Below are 18,645 nucleotides of genomic sequence, written 5' to 3' on the forward strand. Positions count from 1 at the left end.
GTATGCATTCGATCCTGTGTGTAGAATCTCTTTCGAAATTTTTTTTTTTTCTTGGTATCAGGAGAACAGGATACCCGAGGAGGTATTCCAAATTCGAGAATAAAAATTTTCGCCGAAAATAAAAATTTGTATCAGGAGAACAGAAATCCTGAGGAGGTATTCCGAGACCGGGTGCCTCATCCTGTGTATGCATTTGATCCTGTGTGTAGAATCTCCTTCGAAATTTTTTTTTTTTCTTTGGTATCAGGAGAACAGGATACCCGAGGAGGTATTTCAAATTCGGAAATAGAAATTTTCGCCGAAAATAAAAATTTGTATCAGGAGAACAGAAATCCTGAGGAGGTATTCCGAGACCGGGTGCCTCATCCTGTGTATGCATTCGATCCTGTGTGTAGAATCTCTTTCGAAATTTTTTTTTTTTTTTTGGTATCAGGAGAACAGGATACCCGAGGAGGTATTCCAAATTCGGAAATAGAAATTTTCGCCGAAAATAAAAATTTGTATCAGGAGAACAGAAATCCTGAGGAGGTATTCCGAGACCGGGTGCCTCATCCTGTGTATGCATTCGATCCTGTGTATAGAATCTCTTTCGGATTTTTTTTTTTTTTTTTGGTATCAGGAGAACAGGATACCCGAGGAGGTATTCCAAATTCGAGAATAAAAATTTTCGCCGAAAATAAAAATTTGTATCAGGAGAACAGAAATCCTGAGGAGGTATTCCGAGACCGGGTGCCTCATCCTGTGTATGCATTCGATCCTGTGTATAGAATCTCTTTCGGAATTTTTTTTTTTTTTTCTGGTATCAGGAGAACAGGATACCCGAGGAGGTATTCCAAATTCGGAAATAGAAATTTTCGCCGAAAATAAAAATTCGTATCAGGAGAACAGAAATCCTGAGGAGGTATTCCGAGACCGGGTGCCTCATCCTGTGTATGCATTCGATCCTGTGTGTAGAATCTCTTTCGAAATTTTTTTTTTTTTTGGTATCAGGAGAACAGGATACCCGAGGAGGTATTCCAAATTCGGAAATAGAAATTTTCGCCGAAAATAAAAATTTGTATCAGGAGAACAGAAATCCTGAGGAGGTATTTCGAGACCGGGTGCCTTATCATGCGCATGCTTTTGATCATATATATTCAATCGTACTCCTTTTGGAGTATGATTGTGATACTACCTCATTGATTGCAGGACTAAGCATATGCAATCATGTTCATTTAATCGTGAATGCGACAAAGCCAGGGCCTGATGTAGATGATTTTTTGCTCACAAAGGAAAGTGGAGAAGGTGTGTACGGGTTCAAACAATAATCAATCATTCTAGGGCGGTTCGTATGTTTATTGATATATCTTAAATGCAATTTCACATTTTGATATCAATATCATAATATAACCAAAGTTCCATTCATTCCAATATTCACATTCATCATAAATGCATTACAATTGTGTACAAGTTGTCTCAATAAATCAATAATAAAGTGTATTCCAACTATTCCTACAGTCAAATAATAAAAATATGATATGTTCAATCCGCATGTCATCAGTTTCTCGACACCGAATGTCCGGTAGTGCTGATCCACATGCACGATCGTATGTCTTCAATAGTGATGTCCGCTCCGCCATTATTCCATTCCTACAGATTACCTGTAAACTTTTGAATTAATTTTACAAGTGCCTACAAACCAATGTCGTGTTCATCAATTGGAATACCGTGTCAATTAAGATATCTATCAAGAAATGTATGAACCACTTGAAGTCTCTCTGAGAAATGATATCATCGACTGTACCCAGCTGCGAATAAAAATCATGATATCTGAATATTTCTTGTATTCCAGAGCAAGCAATTGGCGATAGCTCGATCATTATGCCAAATATAGATCAATTTAGTTTAGCAGATCCGGATTTTTGTGACCGAAATATCTCAGAATATCTACATCCTGCCTATTCCGGGTAGACGCGCTTCTTCGTAAGAACCTGCAATGGTTTGGTCACTCTGGTTGTTTTTCGAAAAAATAATCTGCAGTGCATTCATCGATAAATACCCTTTATTCAAACAGAGTAACATTTATGCTTACTTAAACGATAACATATAAGTTATACTGTAAAACTCTATCTGTGTAATAATAATGTCAATCAATTTTCTTCAATATTTGAGTTTTCTCCCTAATTCATTTCTTCTGGTTTTTTCTCTCGAATCAATATAATAATACATTTTAACAAAATAATGCCGAGATAGTAATCAGTAGTGAACCGTCATACCTATAACTATTATACTTTGCGATTCTCATCAACATGATCATCGTCGTCGTCGTCGTCATCATCATCGCAACATCATCATTATCATCATCATCATCTTCGTCTTTATTATCATCATCCTGATCATAGTCATCATTATCATAGTCATCATCATGAAGTAAATGTCATCGAATTCTACTTTTATATACATTATCACGTTCTAACAAATATCTGTGATTTAAAACCAACTTTACAAATTCAATAATGTTAAACCAGACGAAAAACTGATAATATCACGATGTATTAAACGATATAGCGCAAGCCTATTTTACAGCTTATCGGCATGATACAGACGTGATCATATGGTTTCACAATTCTTAAATCGACGAGCTCTCTTAACAGACTTTTCCTCTTTCTCTTTCTTTTTTTATGATTTCGAATCCAATCACATATCATATCTTGGCAGAAAATAAAACTAAACAGAATATCATCAGATTCATGCTTCATATAGGTTGAGTAATTCCGAAGAATGTTATACAGGATTCTGCTGATATCGCGAGGGGTAGAACCGAAAAAAATCATTTCGTATTGAATTCAATTTATAGGTATGATACGACTATTATAATTGAGTATTGTTTTCCGTTTTTTTTTCAATATTTCCATTCAATTTTTGTACAGTAGATAAATAATATAGATAAATTATTCAACACAAATAGATATTTCTTAAAAATTAATACTATAGTATAATAGCATTGGTATATTATAGTTCACAATTAAATTTTTCCGAATTTATGCGAATTCTTATTCTGTTTGCGATGCACTTTATTACCGTAGTTAGTTTTTTATTATCATTCAATTTACTCTTTTTTTCCTCTCAATTTCTATATGCATATGGTATATGAATATTTAATATTAATCCATGTGTTTCCGTTTACTGACTAGTAGTTACAATATTGTATATCTTATTATATTATATTTCCATAATGAGTGGCTGTTTAGATAAGTTTTAGATGTGATTACCTCTTTATGTACAGACAGAATGAAATGACAGAAGAATTTGCTGCTCGTAACAGGAATAACGGATGTTAGAAGAAAGAAGAAGTAAGTACACCAAAAAAATCACATATTAAATAACATGCAGTTTAGCCTTGTCTTGTAGTTATAAAGAGAGAAAGAGAATTAATTATTAAATTTGCAAGCCAGATTCAATCCAAGGAATTAACGAAACCTTCAATGACTTTGCGACTTTCCAATTTCTTATGAGCTGATGTGTGAACTTTGATTAGAAAATTTGTGCGTAACATGAAATAACTCGTTAATAACGATGAAAATCAATCAAATTTCAATATGGTATCCGTCAATGCGTTTGTTTCATTTTTTCTTTCATCTTTTTTCATAAATAAATTCAACGTAACCGTAACAAATTTGCTATATATCATTATAACTTTCTATCACCATATTAATAATAATAATAATAATATTAATAATGATAGTAATAATATTAAACAATTATACATATTTACGAACAAGTATAACACATAGAAATAATTATTGCACGATGATCGCGGACCGGAATTGTATCGACATCTCTCCGCCTTGTGTCAAATGAGAATCATCAGATTTTTTCGTATTCGATAAACAAATAATGATTTTAATAATTGATTTTTCCACTCAGCTGTGCCAATGAAATGCACCGCGGGCAACTGTACTATTGTATAATCATCAGCGCCATTTTTTTTTTTTAAACTGATTTCCTTTTTTCCAAATACTTACTGTATGTATATTTATGTATAGTATTTCGAAATTATTTACAAGCTATGGACAACTTTTTATCGGTGTACTAGCTACAGCACGTTTTTCTTTTTCTTTTTCGCTAATAAAATGTAAATAATAATAATAGTAGTAATAATAATGTTAATCACAATAATAATGGTAATAATTATGTCATAGTTGTAATAATGTCCAATATACATTTAGGCTAAGTTTTTACATAGTTCGATATCCTCCGTACTTATTATTATTATTACATTTTCTCATTTCTTTTTATTCTCATAATTGTCCTGGTTTTGTTTTTCATGAACTGTTTTCAATTTTGGTTTAATATTTACAAATTGATAGTCAAGTTGATAATTACAGTTACACCTATTAGATATATGTACAAAAAATTTTCATTCGATCCAACATCTTCGCGTATTGCGTAAGTATAATAATTTTATTTTTATATTTAACCGCAATATTATCGTATTAGCGAACACCTTATAGTTTGAATTGTAAGTTTATAAATTTTTCATTCGTATCTCATTGCACAGGTCCCTTTGTTTTTCCCATAGCATCGCGTTGCTTTGATCATTTTAATTAGTTAAAACACTGAGTTCTCATTTTCGAAATATCAGGATTTTTTTCGCGTATTTTTCAAACTTTGAGATGGAAGCCTCTTTTTTAGCAAATTTAAATTTAACACCGTGTGAGAATCGTTGAAAATTTCAGCTGAATCTCATCACGTAGATTGTTAATTAAGTTCTTTTACCACCGATGTACAAATTATCTTCGATTTTTTTCACCCTCAACTGGAGCTCGATCGTTCAGATAAAACAAAGAACTTGATTTTTGTTTGTCATTCATTTTAAATTTCGAATGTGGCATGTCGGCGGTCCTAGCGTTGGTGGTAACTTTGAAAGGCGGTACTGCGGTGTTGCCCGTAAATAAAATTGTCCGGATGGTCTCAGATGGGCGTTGGTAGAACGGTGAAATCCTGCAGAGCAGTTTTCACCGTCTCATAAATTGGCCGGTTGTTCTCATCGGCGCAATAACCATCTGCAGTGCAAAGTGTCTGCAACTTTGTTAAATAACTGTCGAAATTTTCGTGCCCCATCTTTTCTTGAGGACCTCCGGGAGCGTTCGGGATCCTCACGTGCTCCAAAAGAGTTATCACGTTGTTTCTAAGTGATTCGTAGTACTCGTTCAAATTGTTATTACGGTGAGATATCACAGTGGATTCCTGAAATCAAATAAAAAGCATTAAAACACAATACTTCAGTCCTATTTGAGGGGTTGAACCGTTTCTCGCATTACTGGTAGTTGATACCACGATTTCAAGCTCAAAATTTGGTTTACTGGAGCTTGATAAACAATTTAAAGGGTAGTTACCCTCTGCTGACCGCAGGAAAGCTTGAAATCGTTCAAATGAAAGTTGGAAAAGTTGGAAAATTGTAAAGCTCAATCATAAATGTTACATAGATGACGATTTTTGGATTCTAATCTTCGCCGAAAACTTTTTTTAAAGCTTGAAACAGGGGCGTTCAACATTCGGGGGATGGTTGCAGTTTGCAACGTTGTTATCAACGGGTAACAGGGTGTATTACCCGGACAATATCGATTTATTATTAACCGAGCAAACGCACCTTGTCTCCCTGTTTGAGCTGGCTTTCCATGGCGGTGATGTCAGAGCGCAGGCGCAGCATTTGAGATTCCACGCGCGCGTTTTCCCTCTGTAGCTCCGTGATTTCGGCTTCCAACGTGTAAAGGTCCTCGCCCTGACCACCAACACCGCCTACCGTGTTCCCCTGATTCGCTCCTATAGAGCCACCCTGACCTGGACCGCCGGTGTCCATTCCTGAAGGATAACCCCCGTTTAGAAATAATGAAATCACATTGTGTGTAACTTTTTAGAAATTTTGAATAATATAGGAAGAATTCGCAGGATCACCGTGATCTCATATGGTTGTGATCAGCCGCAGGCTCAATTGTATCACTATATGTTACATATTTTATCACTCAGTTTGAGCGTCTCATTTTTCATTGCTTCTGCTCGTTATATGTACGTTGCGTATTTTTTTTTTTTCTTTTTTTCAAAATTTATGGAATACAGAATCATATTTTCGATAAGAAATATCGTCAGTATCTTAATTTCATCAATCCCAATCCGTTTGAAAGCATTTGAATTTTATACCCGAACAATCAACCATCAGGCATTAAGAAAAAGAGGCTATAAAATTAGTTAGGAATTAGTTAGGATCAGATAGACTGATAAAAAAAGAACGGTAGCAACCTATTCATGAAAATGTGCCATAGAAAATCAGATATTAAGAGTGTAAAAAAATAAAAATAAAAGAGAGTAGAAAAGTAATTTTTTGGTTTTAGCGAGCTAGCGGAACGGGTCGACGTTTTTCTCTCAACGAGCCAGCGAACGGTGTCACGTTATAATTCGCAAGATTTAGTTCTCCGACGTTCGATAATCACATGTTTCTCGTTGAGAGCAAACGTTGATATGAGATGAAAGGATTTTACGTGGTACGTTTCAAAATTCCACATGTTCCGTCTATCGGCGAAACGTTGAAACGTACAAGGTTTTGGTGAGGGTAGTAGACACACAAGGGTTTGGAATATTTGGGTAGCGTGAGGTGCTATCATACCAGATATAGAACAAAGAGTGATGTTGGGTGCTGGCCTACGCGTTTCATCTTTCTCTTTCATTGCATTTTGCTTTTTTATTAGATTTCAATCTCAGGGTTTCCCGCAGACCCGCTTCTCTTCGGTTTCTCGTAATTAATTTTGAAACTCAATAAAAATGTAACATATAAAACGGACACGTGCCAGCACTCACGATAAGACACTCCGTGGATTTGTATTTAACATCGAATACACATAGAACAAGTGGCAAGTACGTCAGTCCCTTACCTTCAAAAGTAAATGTTCTCCTCAAAGCTCAATGACAGGAAAGGAGCTGATCATGATCCCAGAATAAATCAAAATAGATTATTGTTCATCGTAGTGGTAGATTTTTTTTTTTTTTTTTTTTTTTTCTTTTCTACTAAATTTTTAATTTTCTATTCTTTTCCTTTTTTTTTGTTCAAAAATTATTCTTTCGTTTCCACATAATGAGGATTGAAATTTCTTTTCTTTTTTTTTTCATTTCATTTCATTTTCATACAACATATCCAGGTGTTTCACTAAGATGGTATTGTAATACATGGTTCAATTAATTCAGAATTTCTGCCGTCGTAATTATAGGAAAATTTTCACGTGTATATAAAAGAATATATATATGCTCTCTAGCTCAATTTTTTTCATATAAGAAAGATAAGTGCCGAAAATTAGAAAAGACAGTTGTATACCTTAAATTTATTAACAATTAATAATTCAATTCGTTAACAGGTACTTAATTATTTCCACTCTGTGTTGTAATCGAATCAAAGCGTTTGTTTTTTGCTCGTTCAATCGATCACGGGTGGTAGATGATCGATGCGCACATGCGTCGGTCGTTATATATTTTTTTTTTTTCACTTCAATATCCATTCGATTCGTGGTTGATATGAATTCAATTAAAAATGAATAAAAAAAAAACTATCAAATAATCAAAATAAATCAATGGAAAATGGAAAAGTGGTGTAGTTTTATCGCCGATATCGCTCGATGAATAGCTTAGTGAAACACCTGGATTCTGTGTGAAAAATAGATAAGAGATATATAGATAGAGTGAGAGAGCGAGAGAGATAGAGAGAGAAATATAGATAGAAAGAAAGAGAGAGACTAATTGTTATTCCTTTTGGTATGACAGCACATCATGGCGTGGAGAGCAGAGCAGAGCATAGCATAGCACAAGTCAAATATACAGGTCAAATACAAAATACCAGGTTTACAATATCAGATTCTATGTACTAGACCTATATACGCCTAATTCTAATACTTAATTGTCAACTATGTTTGGTTTCTTTTTTCTTTTTTTTTTTTTTTCAAATACGATGCGGTCAGCACTGCGATAAGCATGCGATATCATGCTTCATTCTGATTTTTCAGAATATTCATTCAAACGCATGTTAGAACTTCATTGATCGAATTTAAGATCCTTCTGGTAAAATTTCTATTCAGTTTTCTTTTTTTTTCTGGATTTATGAAATCGAAATGAAGTGATATTCTCTTCAGTATCGATCGAAATCAATGATGATTTTATGCGAACCTTTTGTTTTATCTGTTTTTTTTTTTATGCATCGGTAACATCGATGTTTGAAAAAATTTCGATAATGACGATGTGAAGCAACGATCAAAACTAGCATCAACAGTGAATAACCGAGCTTTGAACGACTGCCATTAAAGCTCGCTACCATAAATTCGTGAGAAGCGGCGTTTCATAAAGCGGACAACGAAAGGGAATGTACTTCAGAAAAAAAAAACTATGTATCTCGTTCCAGTACACGGTGAAGTTTGCGAATTATCTGTGCGTGTTCAGTACGGTCGTTCGTCGGCAATGTCAAGGTATCCGCTGCTCCGAATTTTTCAGTTTGTAATTTCAATTAAGGCACTCATTGATATTCGAATCGTTAAGTGTAGGACCGATACGCCCGTCATTCTTCGCATCTCAAATTTAAATGACGGAAATTGAGAATCTCTTTATGTCCTGCGGCCTCACCGGTGATTCCTTTGCTGTACATGTTCGACATGTCTTCGAATTTCGGTTTCTTCACCGTGTGCCCAGCCACTGGACACCCAGACAGCGACCTGTGCGTGAGAAACGAACCGTTAATGTGTCCGGTGCCGTCGCAGCCTGGTGTAGGACAATTGACACCCTCGAATTTCATCGCTGTTGCCGCGGCCACCGCCGCTTTGTGCTGTTCTACGGTACCACCCGATTCCAGTACTCGCATCTTATTCCGATTCGCTATCGGACAACCGGATGCGCTGAAACATTACACGGGAAATATTTTTAGCGATTTCGTTTATGGGAAGTTGAGAAACGGCTCGACGGATGTAATTAAATTTGACAAAGGCTAAGGGGACATCGGGGGGAAAGGATCGTTCGTACCGGGGTGACGACGACCATGCGATTTATCCAATTTCCTCACCTGCGGTGAGACAAGAATTTGCCGGTTGCGTGGCCAGACCCGTCACAACCGGGTATAGGACATCTGTAGTCCGTAAGACCACATCCATATCCGTCCACAAAGAGCGAGCGTGAAATTAGCGGAAACCGCCAGATATTAGTCAGCGTCTTGTTTTAGCAAATTTTAGTACCTGCAGCCAACCCCACGTAGAGATTCTGTTGCTGGCTGCTCTTACGCTACCCGTACGCACAGTCAGCTATTCCGTGATACGCTAGACTACACAAGAAGCTACGCGCAACGGGAATGGGAGAATCACCGCGTATTATATATGTGAGCAGGGTTTAAGGTGGTCCCGTTTAACAGCTAGGGTCTCATCCCTGAGGGCTTAAGGATCCATCCCGATCAAAACCCTCAATCCCCGTTAGCGCGAGGGCTAAAAGCTCCCGTGCAACAAAGGGCCGAGATTCTTCCCCTGTATCATTTCGGCTGACTATGCATCGTTCGCCTCTTTTTTTTTTTTTTCTCATCCTCTCGTTCGAATGCATATTATTAAGTTTCACAATCATATTTATCTTCGATATACTGACCTGAGTGGTTCGGAGTCTTGGCCGTCCCGCGGTTTACTTTTCGGTTTATTGGCCCTCGGACAGCCGGACAGACTCCTGTGGGAAGAATAATTTCCGGTAACATGACCAGATCCATCGCATCCAGGTGTTGGACACTTGAGTTCTTGGGAGTGTGCTTGAATTTGGGAACGATCGGCACGGGGACATCCGGATAAACTGGAATTAATTATATTGGAACGATTAAGCCTGTTGTCCGTAGTATTTTCTCGACGATCGACAAACTTTAAGTGGAAAAACGAATATTCTCAATGTTTACACAATATTGAAAAATTGCACACTCGCGCACGCATACACGATTCTAATTCTCTCAAATCTTTCTCTCACTAAATCGGTCTTACTCTAAACAACATCGATAATGTTAAGGGAGCGGGGGAAACACTCGCACCAGACCCCAGTGAAACTCGCCAATAGCCAATTGTTCAGTTTACGTAATCTACACGTCGTTACCGCTAGAATTTTATGCTTATTATAATAATAAACAGCATTTATACTATTGCACGTAAATTTCGGGCTGCTATGACATGGTCACTTTTATTACGCTGCCCACCCAGGCTGAATGATGCAGGGATACGAGGTTTGATGATTTCAGGTTCAAATTTTCGATTTATCGGTTGATTATTTTCATTCATATCATCAGCAAGATTTTGTCATCCCTTTTCGTAGGGGTCGGGTCTATGATGGGATCAAGTAGCAGCTCTTAGTTCCATCCAAAACGAGCCTAACTACACACCGGAATTATAATAATAATTCGTACAGTATGCGGAGACATTTATGGACAATTTTCGTATAATAGTTACTAAAAAAGAAATAAAATAATAAAATTCAGTTGTAAAATGTAATTGTTTCGTGTGTCTTTTGCTAGACGTTGTTAATTCAATATCAGATCGAGGCGTTTATTCATTGCAAATGTAACAAGCAAACGAACAGCTCAGATAATCGAAATCAAAACTCTCCTTGATAAACATTTAACAAGCCACTACACCGCCGACATAGTACGACCTACTGTATCGTGTCAGACAAACGAAAGAAAAGTGAAATATTCAATCACGTGAAATTTGGCTTTCGAATTTGCAAATCAGTGTAGTTACGGGTATCGGAGGTAAGGCATGGGTCAAGTCGGAACGGCGTAAATTTCGATTATTAATTGAAACTATAGCGATACGTGATTGAGGAGGTAAAAAATAAATGAATATTCCGCGTACGGTGTTTTTGTAATTATAACGTGTATGATAACAGTTACGATGATATTGAGAATTTAATGCTTTCGGGATGGGAGAGGAGCAGATGCGGGAAGAGCTTTCGTGGATGCAAAATGCCAAATGCCAAATCCCTTGCCTTCTGTGGGTAGCGTAGTTCCCAGAGACGTGACCCATGCCATCACAGGACGACGTTGGGCACTGAATGAGCTCCTTTCCGTCGCGCCCACGCGCCAGTACTGACGGCCGAACGAAATTGTTCAACGATTGGTTTTGCCTCCTCATACCGATCATACTGCACCGAACACATATTCAACAATGATAACAATCTCAGTCGGAACGCTTTCGTTCATTCGCTACCATGTGATGCCCACCAAATTCTTATACTCAATTACAACAACTCCAGAACACTTACGACTAGATATTTTTCTCTCTTTTTCCCTTCTATAACGTAGAATCGATGCTTCCGGAATAACGAGTACCGTCCCATACTCGCGATTAACGAATCGTCAGTTATCGTGGATCGTCCGGAGAGATAGAGAGAGAGAGAGAGAGAGAGAGAGAGAGAGTGGAGCTTATTGGTTTCCATGGAATTTCCATCTACGTGGCAACAATCGGAATGTCTTTTCCTTCGCGTTAGCCGCTCGCTGTTTCGTACTAACAACACAAGTAGGGGTGGTAGGACGAGTGGTCGACGGTTCCCACTTTCCAGGTAGACCAAATAGGGCTTGGAGCTTCTGCTTTTGCTTCTACCGCTTCTCTACTCGAAGAGGACTACAACCGGAGTCTGCCTTCTCGTAGGCGTACGGAGAGAACCACTCAAGGACCGTTGAGTGGCCACGATATTGCCGGGAACCGCTGCAGACTTGAGTGCAATCACGATGCCGGCCCCTGCGTCTATAGTCCGTTGTATAACTCGTCTACAGTCTACCCTCTCAACCCGGGTGGTGCCGGTGGGTCGGTTAGCTCCTTGCTTAAACCTCCCCCAGATTTCCACCACCCCATCACCCCTCGTCCCCCCCCTCATCCCCCCCCGACGAACACCAACCACGGCGTGTTCTCGCGATTTTGCAAAAGCAGAACCAGGTCACGTAAGCGCGTAAAGAATAAAAAAAAAACTGAGACCCGGAAAAAAAAAGAGAGAGAGATTTCGCAACTCGTGTATTTACTGTGATATTCCTAGTTTCTCATGACGCGGAATTAGGTATGCCATGAACGACGCGGTTACCGCACGGTACTCACGGGAACTCTTGCGATGTTAAACTTTTTGAGTGGTGTTTGAACGAAACGGTACGATGGTACAGTATATGAAAGGTGCGTGGCGGCGCAGCTATACTTGCCGTTCATTTCGGTGCAGCGAGGGATTAATTTCAGAGATGGATGCTGCACACCGTAGGTTTCTCGGTACACGGGTAGCCGGTCACTCGACGCTCGCATACAACTGCTACTTACGCTACGAAACACGGTACGTGTACGCATCTGCAATTGTTGCAAGTATTTCGCAGCCTCTCCTCAAAAACCCCTCGACCCCCGAATTATTGTGGAACTCGCGATATTAGCCGGATCCGTAGAGAGATGTACGTTTGTATACTCATAACCCAGATCGAAAAAAGGATATTGTTTTACAAGGGAGAACGGGGGCGATGAATCATGAAAATAGTGTCCAACGGCACGCTTGACCAACCGCCGCGTCCCCGGTTTTTTTTTTTTGCATTTTTTATTTTTATTTTTTTCTTCTTTCGCCGCGGAGTATCCCAGAATTCACCCTAATCGGAACGTACGCGGTTGTACCGCGACGCCGCGCGGCGGAGCGGCAGAACGCCCTCGGACAATGAATGGATTGTCTAGAATCCGTGGCATACGGTGGCCGGCTCATTTCTCTCTCAACTCTCGGTTTTCGAGCGAGTCGATAGCGCGATACTTCAGAATTATTAATGGCCCCGGCCAAAATAACCACCATAACTATATCCAGAGCTAATATACCGGGATTCACGTCGCCGGGTAACATGCTGCCACACACAGCCGTAGGACTACCTAATCTGACCCGGCTTGACCTGACCCCCGACGTGATCTAACTCAATCGCGTTACGCCTGAAGTGGACGTTTATTGCAAACTCGAGTATTTAATACCCAAAACTTACGGGGCGATTTGACCACTAGCTACGAATTTTCTCTCGTGCCGAACGCGGTGAATTTACGCGCATTCGCGGATGCGCGTTGCCGCCGGACCCTATAGTCGGAATAACGCCGGAATATAATAATCGGAAATCGGCTCCGTAGTTGCGGATTCGGACCGAGAAATTACCCCGGTGGTAGTCGCTCGAATTTCCTCGGAAATCGAGGGTAAAAATTTTCGCCTTAAAGAAGGGGTGCGACCAACGCTGCACGGTGGTAAAGAGAAGTCGCTCCCTTAGGATCGGGTTGTTCCGGGTTCTAACCCCGATGGATCTCGGCTCTTGGGTCTCGCGCCCCATAATCCAGTGCGGTGGGAACTGATTATGCCCCTCTCATCCCCTCGCGTACCGTCAACCCCTCTCGCTCCCTCGCCACCGTCGCCAAGACCCCCGACCTGCCTTATACCACTACCACCGCCAGCTTTACGTCAATTAGAATAAGGTTGGCATTTTCGCTACGAAGAGTAATTACTTTAATTAACAAAATGGAGGTATAGGTGGTGGTGCTCCGGGCGTGCGAGAAGTTCAGCCTTGCAGCTATACGGTTAGCTAACTCGTTGTGCTATGCACTAGGTATAAGCGTATACTATATAGTATACATCTTGCAGTTTACGGTCTCGTATCAAAATCCTTCGCGATTCCCATTCGCTAACGTCCCGATTTATCGCGTCTCGCTACTCCTTAACCGTGAGCGCGGATACCACTTATCGCTCCCGACTTCACCCCCTTATTATCCCCGGCGAAGGAATCTTTTCGAATCCAACTATTCGTATCGCGGAAATATGCTCAAGCTATTTTTTCAAACGTAACGTAATTAAATTCCGATAATTGGCTTACACTGTATACTAAATTATCGGAAAAATGTTCGATCGGGAGAATGATTTAAATATGGGAAAACAATTATTCTACAGACGTGAAAAGTATGGATAAAAAAAAAAAAACAATATATATATATATGCATATATTTACCTATCGTCTTTTCCGGAGGGTTTGTCGAGGGATCCAATGGTGTGCTGAGGCGGTGGCATACTGTAGCAAGGCGCCGGCGTATATCCCGCAGGAATTTGGTACCCGGACGTGACTGGACCACCGGGATAAGCTCCGCCGCAGTTATATCCAGCAGTCGGATAAGGGGTGTAGGTGTTTCCCGGATATTCGGCCTGGACACCGGCCATACCGTAACCGGGATGTGGACTCATGGGGCCGTAGCCTGAAACATTCGGTAGAGCCGGTAACATTCCTGTTACCAAAATTAGAAACGACATCCCCTTTTCATCCCTATAATAATAACGGCGTTCGCGAACCGCGGGAACATCATCTGTACCGCACGAGAAAAGAGTGTAAGGGGTGAAATTCCGCCGTACGCGCGGGAGAGGGGGGGGGGTGCAGCAGCTACAAATATACCGAACGAGCTGAAAAGTCACTTGATTAGCCCGTGTAAAACGCTACTGCATTTCTCTTCCTGTCACGTGTGTGTGTGTGCGTGTGCGTGCGTTGGTATTAGATATACGTACATACATTCGATATTTCGCGGGTGCCGCGCCGCGTACGAGTATTGGAGAAGGTGAACATGTATGACCGTCGAATGTTTCAATTTCAATAATTACTCCCCAGTGCCCGAGCTCCGCGAACAATGCCGCTGTCTACGTATACACCCGCCGTTATATAGTTTGCCACGAGCGTACGTATAGCCGGATCTCGCACACGAATCCCACGTATACGATACGATCCCGCACGCGAAATATTGATAATTAACAACGGCCGAACGTACCCCGCGTCGACGGACTACACGGGCCTACGCGTGTTGCTCGTTCGTAGTAGGGAGTCGAACGGTCGAACGGGGGGGTTGAGTTCGGTAGCAGGACAACGTTACGAATTACTCGAAGTCCGAATCTCTGTTCGTCTGTTCGTTGTACGGACACCCAGTCGTAAGACGAACAGTACTTACCGGTCGGATCGCGGTAAGCGTCCATGTAGTGAGAACCTCCGCTGTCGGGGGTGCTCTCTCGACTGTAAGCGGCGGCGTGGACCCCGGGTGGTGGAAATCCAGGTACCGGCCTGATTCCGGGGCCTCCGCTAAAATTGACCGGTTCGTTCGCTGTTGAAAAATCGACGGGTTCCGTCTGCTCCTCGATCGGTCTTGGCGGTGGGAATCCCGGAGCGACGGGCACCGGTACCGCCTCGCCATGCCCGGTGGAATACTGCGGACTCGGGGCACCGCTGCTCAGAAAACAGGGAAGAGAAAAAAAATCAAAAAAAAAATAGAAAAAAATTTGAGAAAAAGAACGTTAAATTTTGTCGATATGAAAAATTCCGGCGGACAGACCGCGAGAGACAATCGTCCTTGAAATGCTGACCTGTGAAGTCTGTTAACGCTAAGGTCTAATGTTTGACCCTGCGGACTCGGAACTTGAGGACTAGCGGTGAGATGGGGACTCGCCGCTGCTTGAGGACTTCCACCTACCGTCTGACCCCCTCCGTACTGGGGGCTCAAGCTGTTGGAACCGTATGGCGGTGCCTGGAACGTAATAAATCCAGCGTAACGCAACTAGTAACGATTAACGACAGCGAACTATATATAGCCGTAGGGGTGTTCAATGATATCGGTTTATGGCAGATGGCAATCGACGTTCGATCCGCCGATATTGTACCGGAACCGATATCTCCCGGCAACTGTGTTCAGAACGATGTGTTAGAAGACATCGGGAAGGTGGTATCGGGTTCATTCGGAGCACGCGATAAACAACGATCAGTCAAGTAGGATCCCCTCGAACACCCGCGTATGTACTACATAGTTTCGCGAGTCGTACGGACCTGGGGACTTGTGGAAGTAACACTAGACGTAGACAGGTCCATTACCGATCCTCCCGGCGACGTCGGAGGTCCCCCCGGTTTCTGCATCTGTTGCGATTGGGCGGCGGTTATGCACTTCACTAGAAGGAAAAACAAACGAAAAAAGAAGGAGAATGATCGCTCGGTCGAGAATCGGATGGATATATGAAACACGGTCGAATATCGCTCGTGAATTTTCATTACCGTCTTCGGACTTCATCATTCCAGCCGCAGTAGCAGCAGCCATAGCCATTTGATGGTGCTGCTGCGCGGCTACCGCTGCTTCCTGGTGATAAGCTCTTTCCTGTTCCTCGGGCGTCATCCCCGTCTGTCCCAAGTAGTACATATTCGCCCTGGAATGAAGTTGCTGCTGCTGCTGCTGCTGCTGCTGCTGCTGTTGTTGTTGTTGCTGTTGTTGTTGTTGCGGCTGCGGTTGGAGCGGAGTGCACGGTTGACCGTCGTATCTGTCGTATGCAGATCCGGTGCCGGGATCGTACGGTCGGTGATTGGCTGCGCTAACAACTGCGTTATCGTAAGCTCTCGCCGCGGCGATTTCATTTGAATAAGTAACTACCGGCCTCGCGATATTCGAGGCGCCCGGGTGCATGTAAGCTCTGGCGTGTTCCGCCGATCTGTGATGGTAGAGATCCTCCGAGGCGGTGGTCATCATTGCCGCCGACTCGTACGGCGATCTCTGCGCCATTTGGTGGGACATTCTTGTGTCCTCGACCATCGGCATGGGGTAAGTCACTGTGGGTTGCATGGGGAGTACGTGGTGTTGCTGACCGGGATGTTGACTCGGGTGATGGATCGTGGGTCCCATCGATCTGGAGTTCATCGCGTCCATGGAGGACATCGACGACGAGTTCGAGTCCTGATTCAAGTAGGAGTCGTACGTTTGTCTGACGGGCGGTGGCGGTAGCGGGGGTGAACTTCCTCTGCAGGATGAGGCTTCTTCGGATTTTGGGATGAGGAGTTGTTCGGACCCCTGACTCCTACCGGAAGGTGGTGCGCTGCAGCAATTGTTGGTCCCGGCTGAACCGGATTCCGACTTCGGTACGACCTTCACCTGCCGCGGTCCCGAATCCTCCGGCGTTTTCGGCGGTTTTATGTTTATCCCGGCCGCTTTCGTTGCCGCGTAGTAATCGTAAGACGGCGAAGCCACCGGTTTACCGTCCTGCGACGAATTACCGTACTGGGCGTACGTCTTCGTATCGATCGAACGACTCAATAAATTAGTGCTGATGTATTCCGGTGGCATTCCCGTTACTGCAATATTAGACAATAGAGAGATTTTTTTCAGAATATCCTCCATCCGTACAATGTGAAATGAAATTACGAAACTCGTTTTATCCAATGAATAACGCATGCTCACGTAAATAAACGCAGTTACTACAATTTGGGAAACTTGCTATTTCCAAGCATAAAAAAGCACACTCAAGTCGTTCGAACGTTTTACTTCCCCAACCGAATTCAGAACGATCACCGATTAGTACAAGTGTATAGAAAATTCGAAAAAACGATACGCGAATTTCCGAACAAATAAACCTGCGTACCTGCATGCTCATTCGCTTAGTTGTTTTTTTTTTTCTCTCTATTCATTCTTTGGGTAAATAAATTATCATGCTCGGTGATGTGGGGGGTATTTTTGTCGAGTGTCCTTGAAGTTGGTGGTCGAAGAAGAGACCTTACCTTGGGCCTTGTGTCGGGCTTCACGTACAGCCTGCTTATTGGCCGCGGCAATGGGGCACCCCGATAGACTTCGATGCGTGTTCCGATTGGAGCTGACATGCCCGCGACCGTTGCAACCAGGAGTCGGGCATTTCAAAATAGTCTCATGCATCGCCAGAACTGCGAGAATCCAGGCGGGCAAAATTTCAGACACTTGGTCACAGCAGAATCATCGTTATCATAATAAATTCAGGCATTGAGTATAACAGAACATTGCCTATCGGTAGAAATTAATGTTCATTTCTTTCTTCGTTTCTTTGTTTCTTTTTTTACTTTCGATCAATTATTTTCGCTCATTTTTGATTTCGTCAGGGACATTGTCGAATGAATTTTTTTTTTACACGGCACACGAAATACGTACACAACGCCACGGGTCAAACATAAAGTAATACCGAGCGGGTAGAGAGTGAGAGAGAAATAGAGTATAAAGACACAATCAAGTTATATAGTAAAATGATAAAACAACAACTTGCAAAATTTTTGTGTACTCCTGAATATATATACCTATAACACAAAGTAAACAAGATTCATCGGCCATCGTTATCGCGATAGTCCGCAATTAGTCTGTACAGCTTTTTTGATCACCGACGCGTTCAAGTATATTGACCATAAAAAAAATAAATTAAAGTAACAAAATAAAGTATATTTAATTTAGCACGAGCTCGGTGCTCGGAAACAATAATTAATTAACGAAGCGGTTTGCAGCGAGATAAAAATCATACGTACAGAGAAGACCTATCGGATATCTATAAAAAGCTGCTGTGGATAAAAAACGCTAAATAACATATTTTGAACGTTGGCGTTCGTGCGGTTAATGCTATATGGCGGGACCGTAGTATCAGATCCTTATGGTCAGTGTCTCGTTATACTCAATGTCACACAATATTTATACACAAAATCAATTCTTCAATCTTTTTTTCATTACACACGTGTAGTTTTATTTCTTTTTCTTTGTTTTTTTTTTTGTTTTTTTTCCATTTTGTTAATGATTCTGGCGTGTGGTCATGCCCAGTTTTTCGCCGGTCTGGTATCTCGAG

At 41.5% G+C, this 18,645-nt stretch overlaps 1 protein-coding gene across 14 annotated transcripts in view; it reads right to left on the bottom strand.

The window, feature by feature from the left end:
* Nucleotides 1-2,023: 2,023 nt before the first annotated feature.
* The window catches only part of LOC105687725 (AF4/FMR2 family member lilli), a 269,224-nt gene continuing 252,602 nt past the window's right edge, over nucleotides 2,024-18,645 (bottom strand). For 8 of the 14 annotated variants that reach the window (XM_020853299.2, XM_020853298.2, XM_048652878.1 and 5 more), the window contains 11 exons: nucleotides 17,570-17,728; nucleotides 16,082-17,146; nucleotides 15,860-15,978; nucleotides 15,403-15,563; nucleotides 14,994-15,265; nucleotides 14,015-14,285; nucleotides 9,637-9,831; nucleotides 9,071-9,133; nucleotides 8,638-8,906; nucleotides 5,633-5,844; nucleotides 2,024-5,229 (listed from right to left, as the gene is read on the bottom strand). In XM_020853299.2, the coding sequence (XP_020708958.2) occupies nucleotides 4,954-5,229; nucleotides 5,633-5,844; nucleotides 8,638-8,906; nucleotides 9,071-9,133; nucleotides 9,637-9,831; nucleotides 14,015-14,285; nucleotides 14,994-15,265; nucleotides 15,403-15,563; nucleotides 15,860-15,978; nucleotides 16,082-17,146; nucleotides 17,570-17,728 (3,062 nt within the window). In that variant the 3' untranslated portion in view covers nucleotides 2,024-4,953. Of the gene's footprint in view, nucleotides 5,230-5,632; nucleotides 5,845-6,908; nucleotides 6,955-8,637; nucleotides 8,907-9,070; nucleotides 9,134-9,636; nucleotides 9,832-14,014; nucleotides 14,286-14,993; nucleotides 15,266-15,402; nucleotides 15,564-15,859; nucleotides 15,979-16,081; nucleotides 17,147-17,569; nucleotides 17,729-18,645 lie in introns of those variants that run through there. The other 6 variants (XM_048652876.1, XM_048652879.1, XM_048652875.1 and 3 more) reach the window with 6 other exon arrangements.

The sequence above is a fragment of the Athalia rosae genome, chromosome 3 (genome assembly GCF_917208135.1).
Source record: "Athalia rosae chromosome 3, iyAthRosa1.1, whole genome shotgun sequence".
NCBI lineage: Eukaryota > Metazoa > Arthropoda > Insecta > Hymenoptera > Athaliidae > Athalia > Athalia rosae.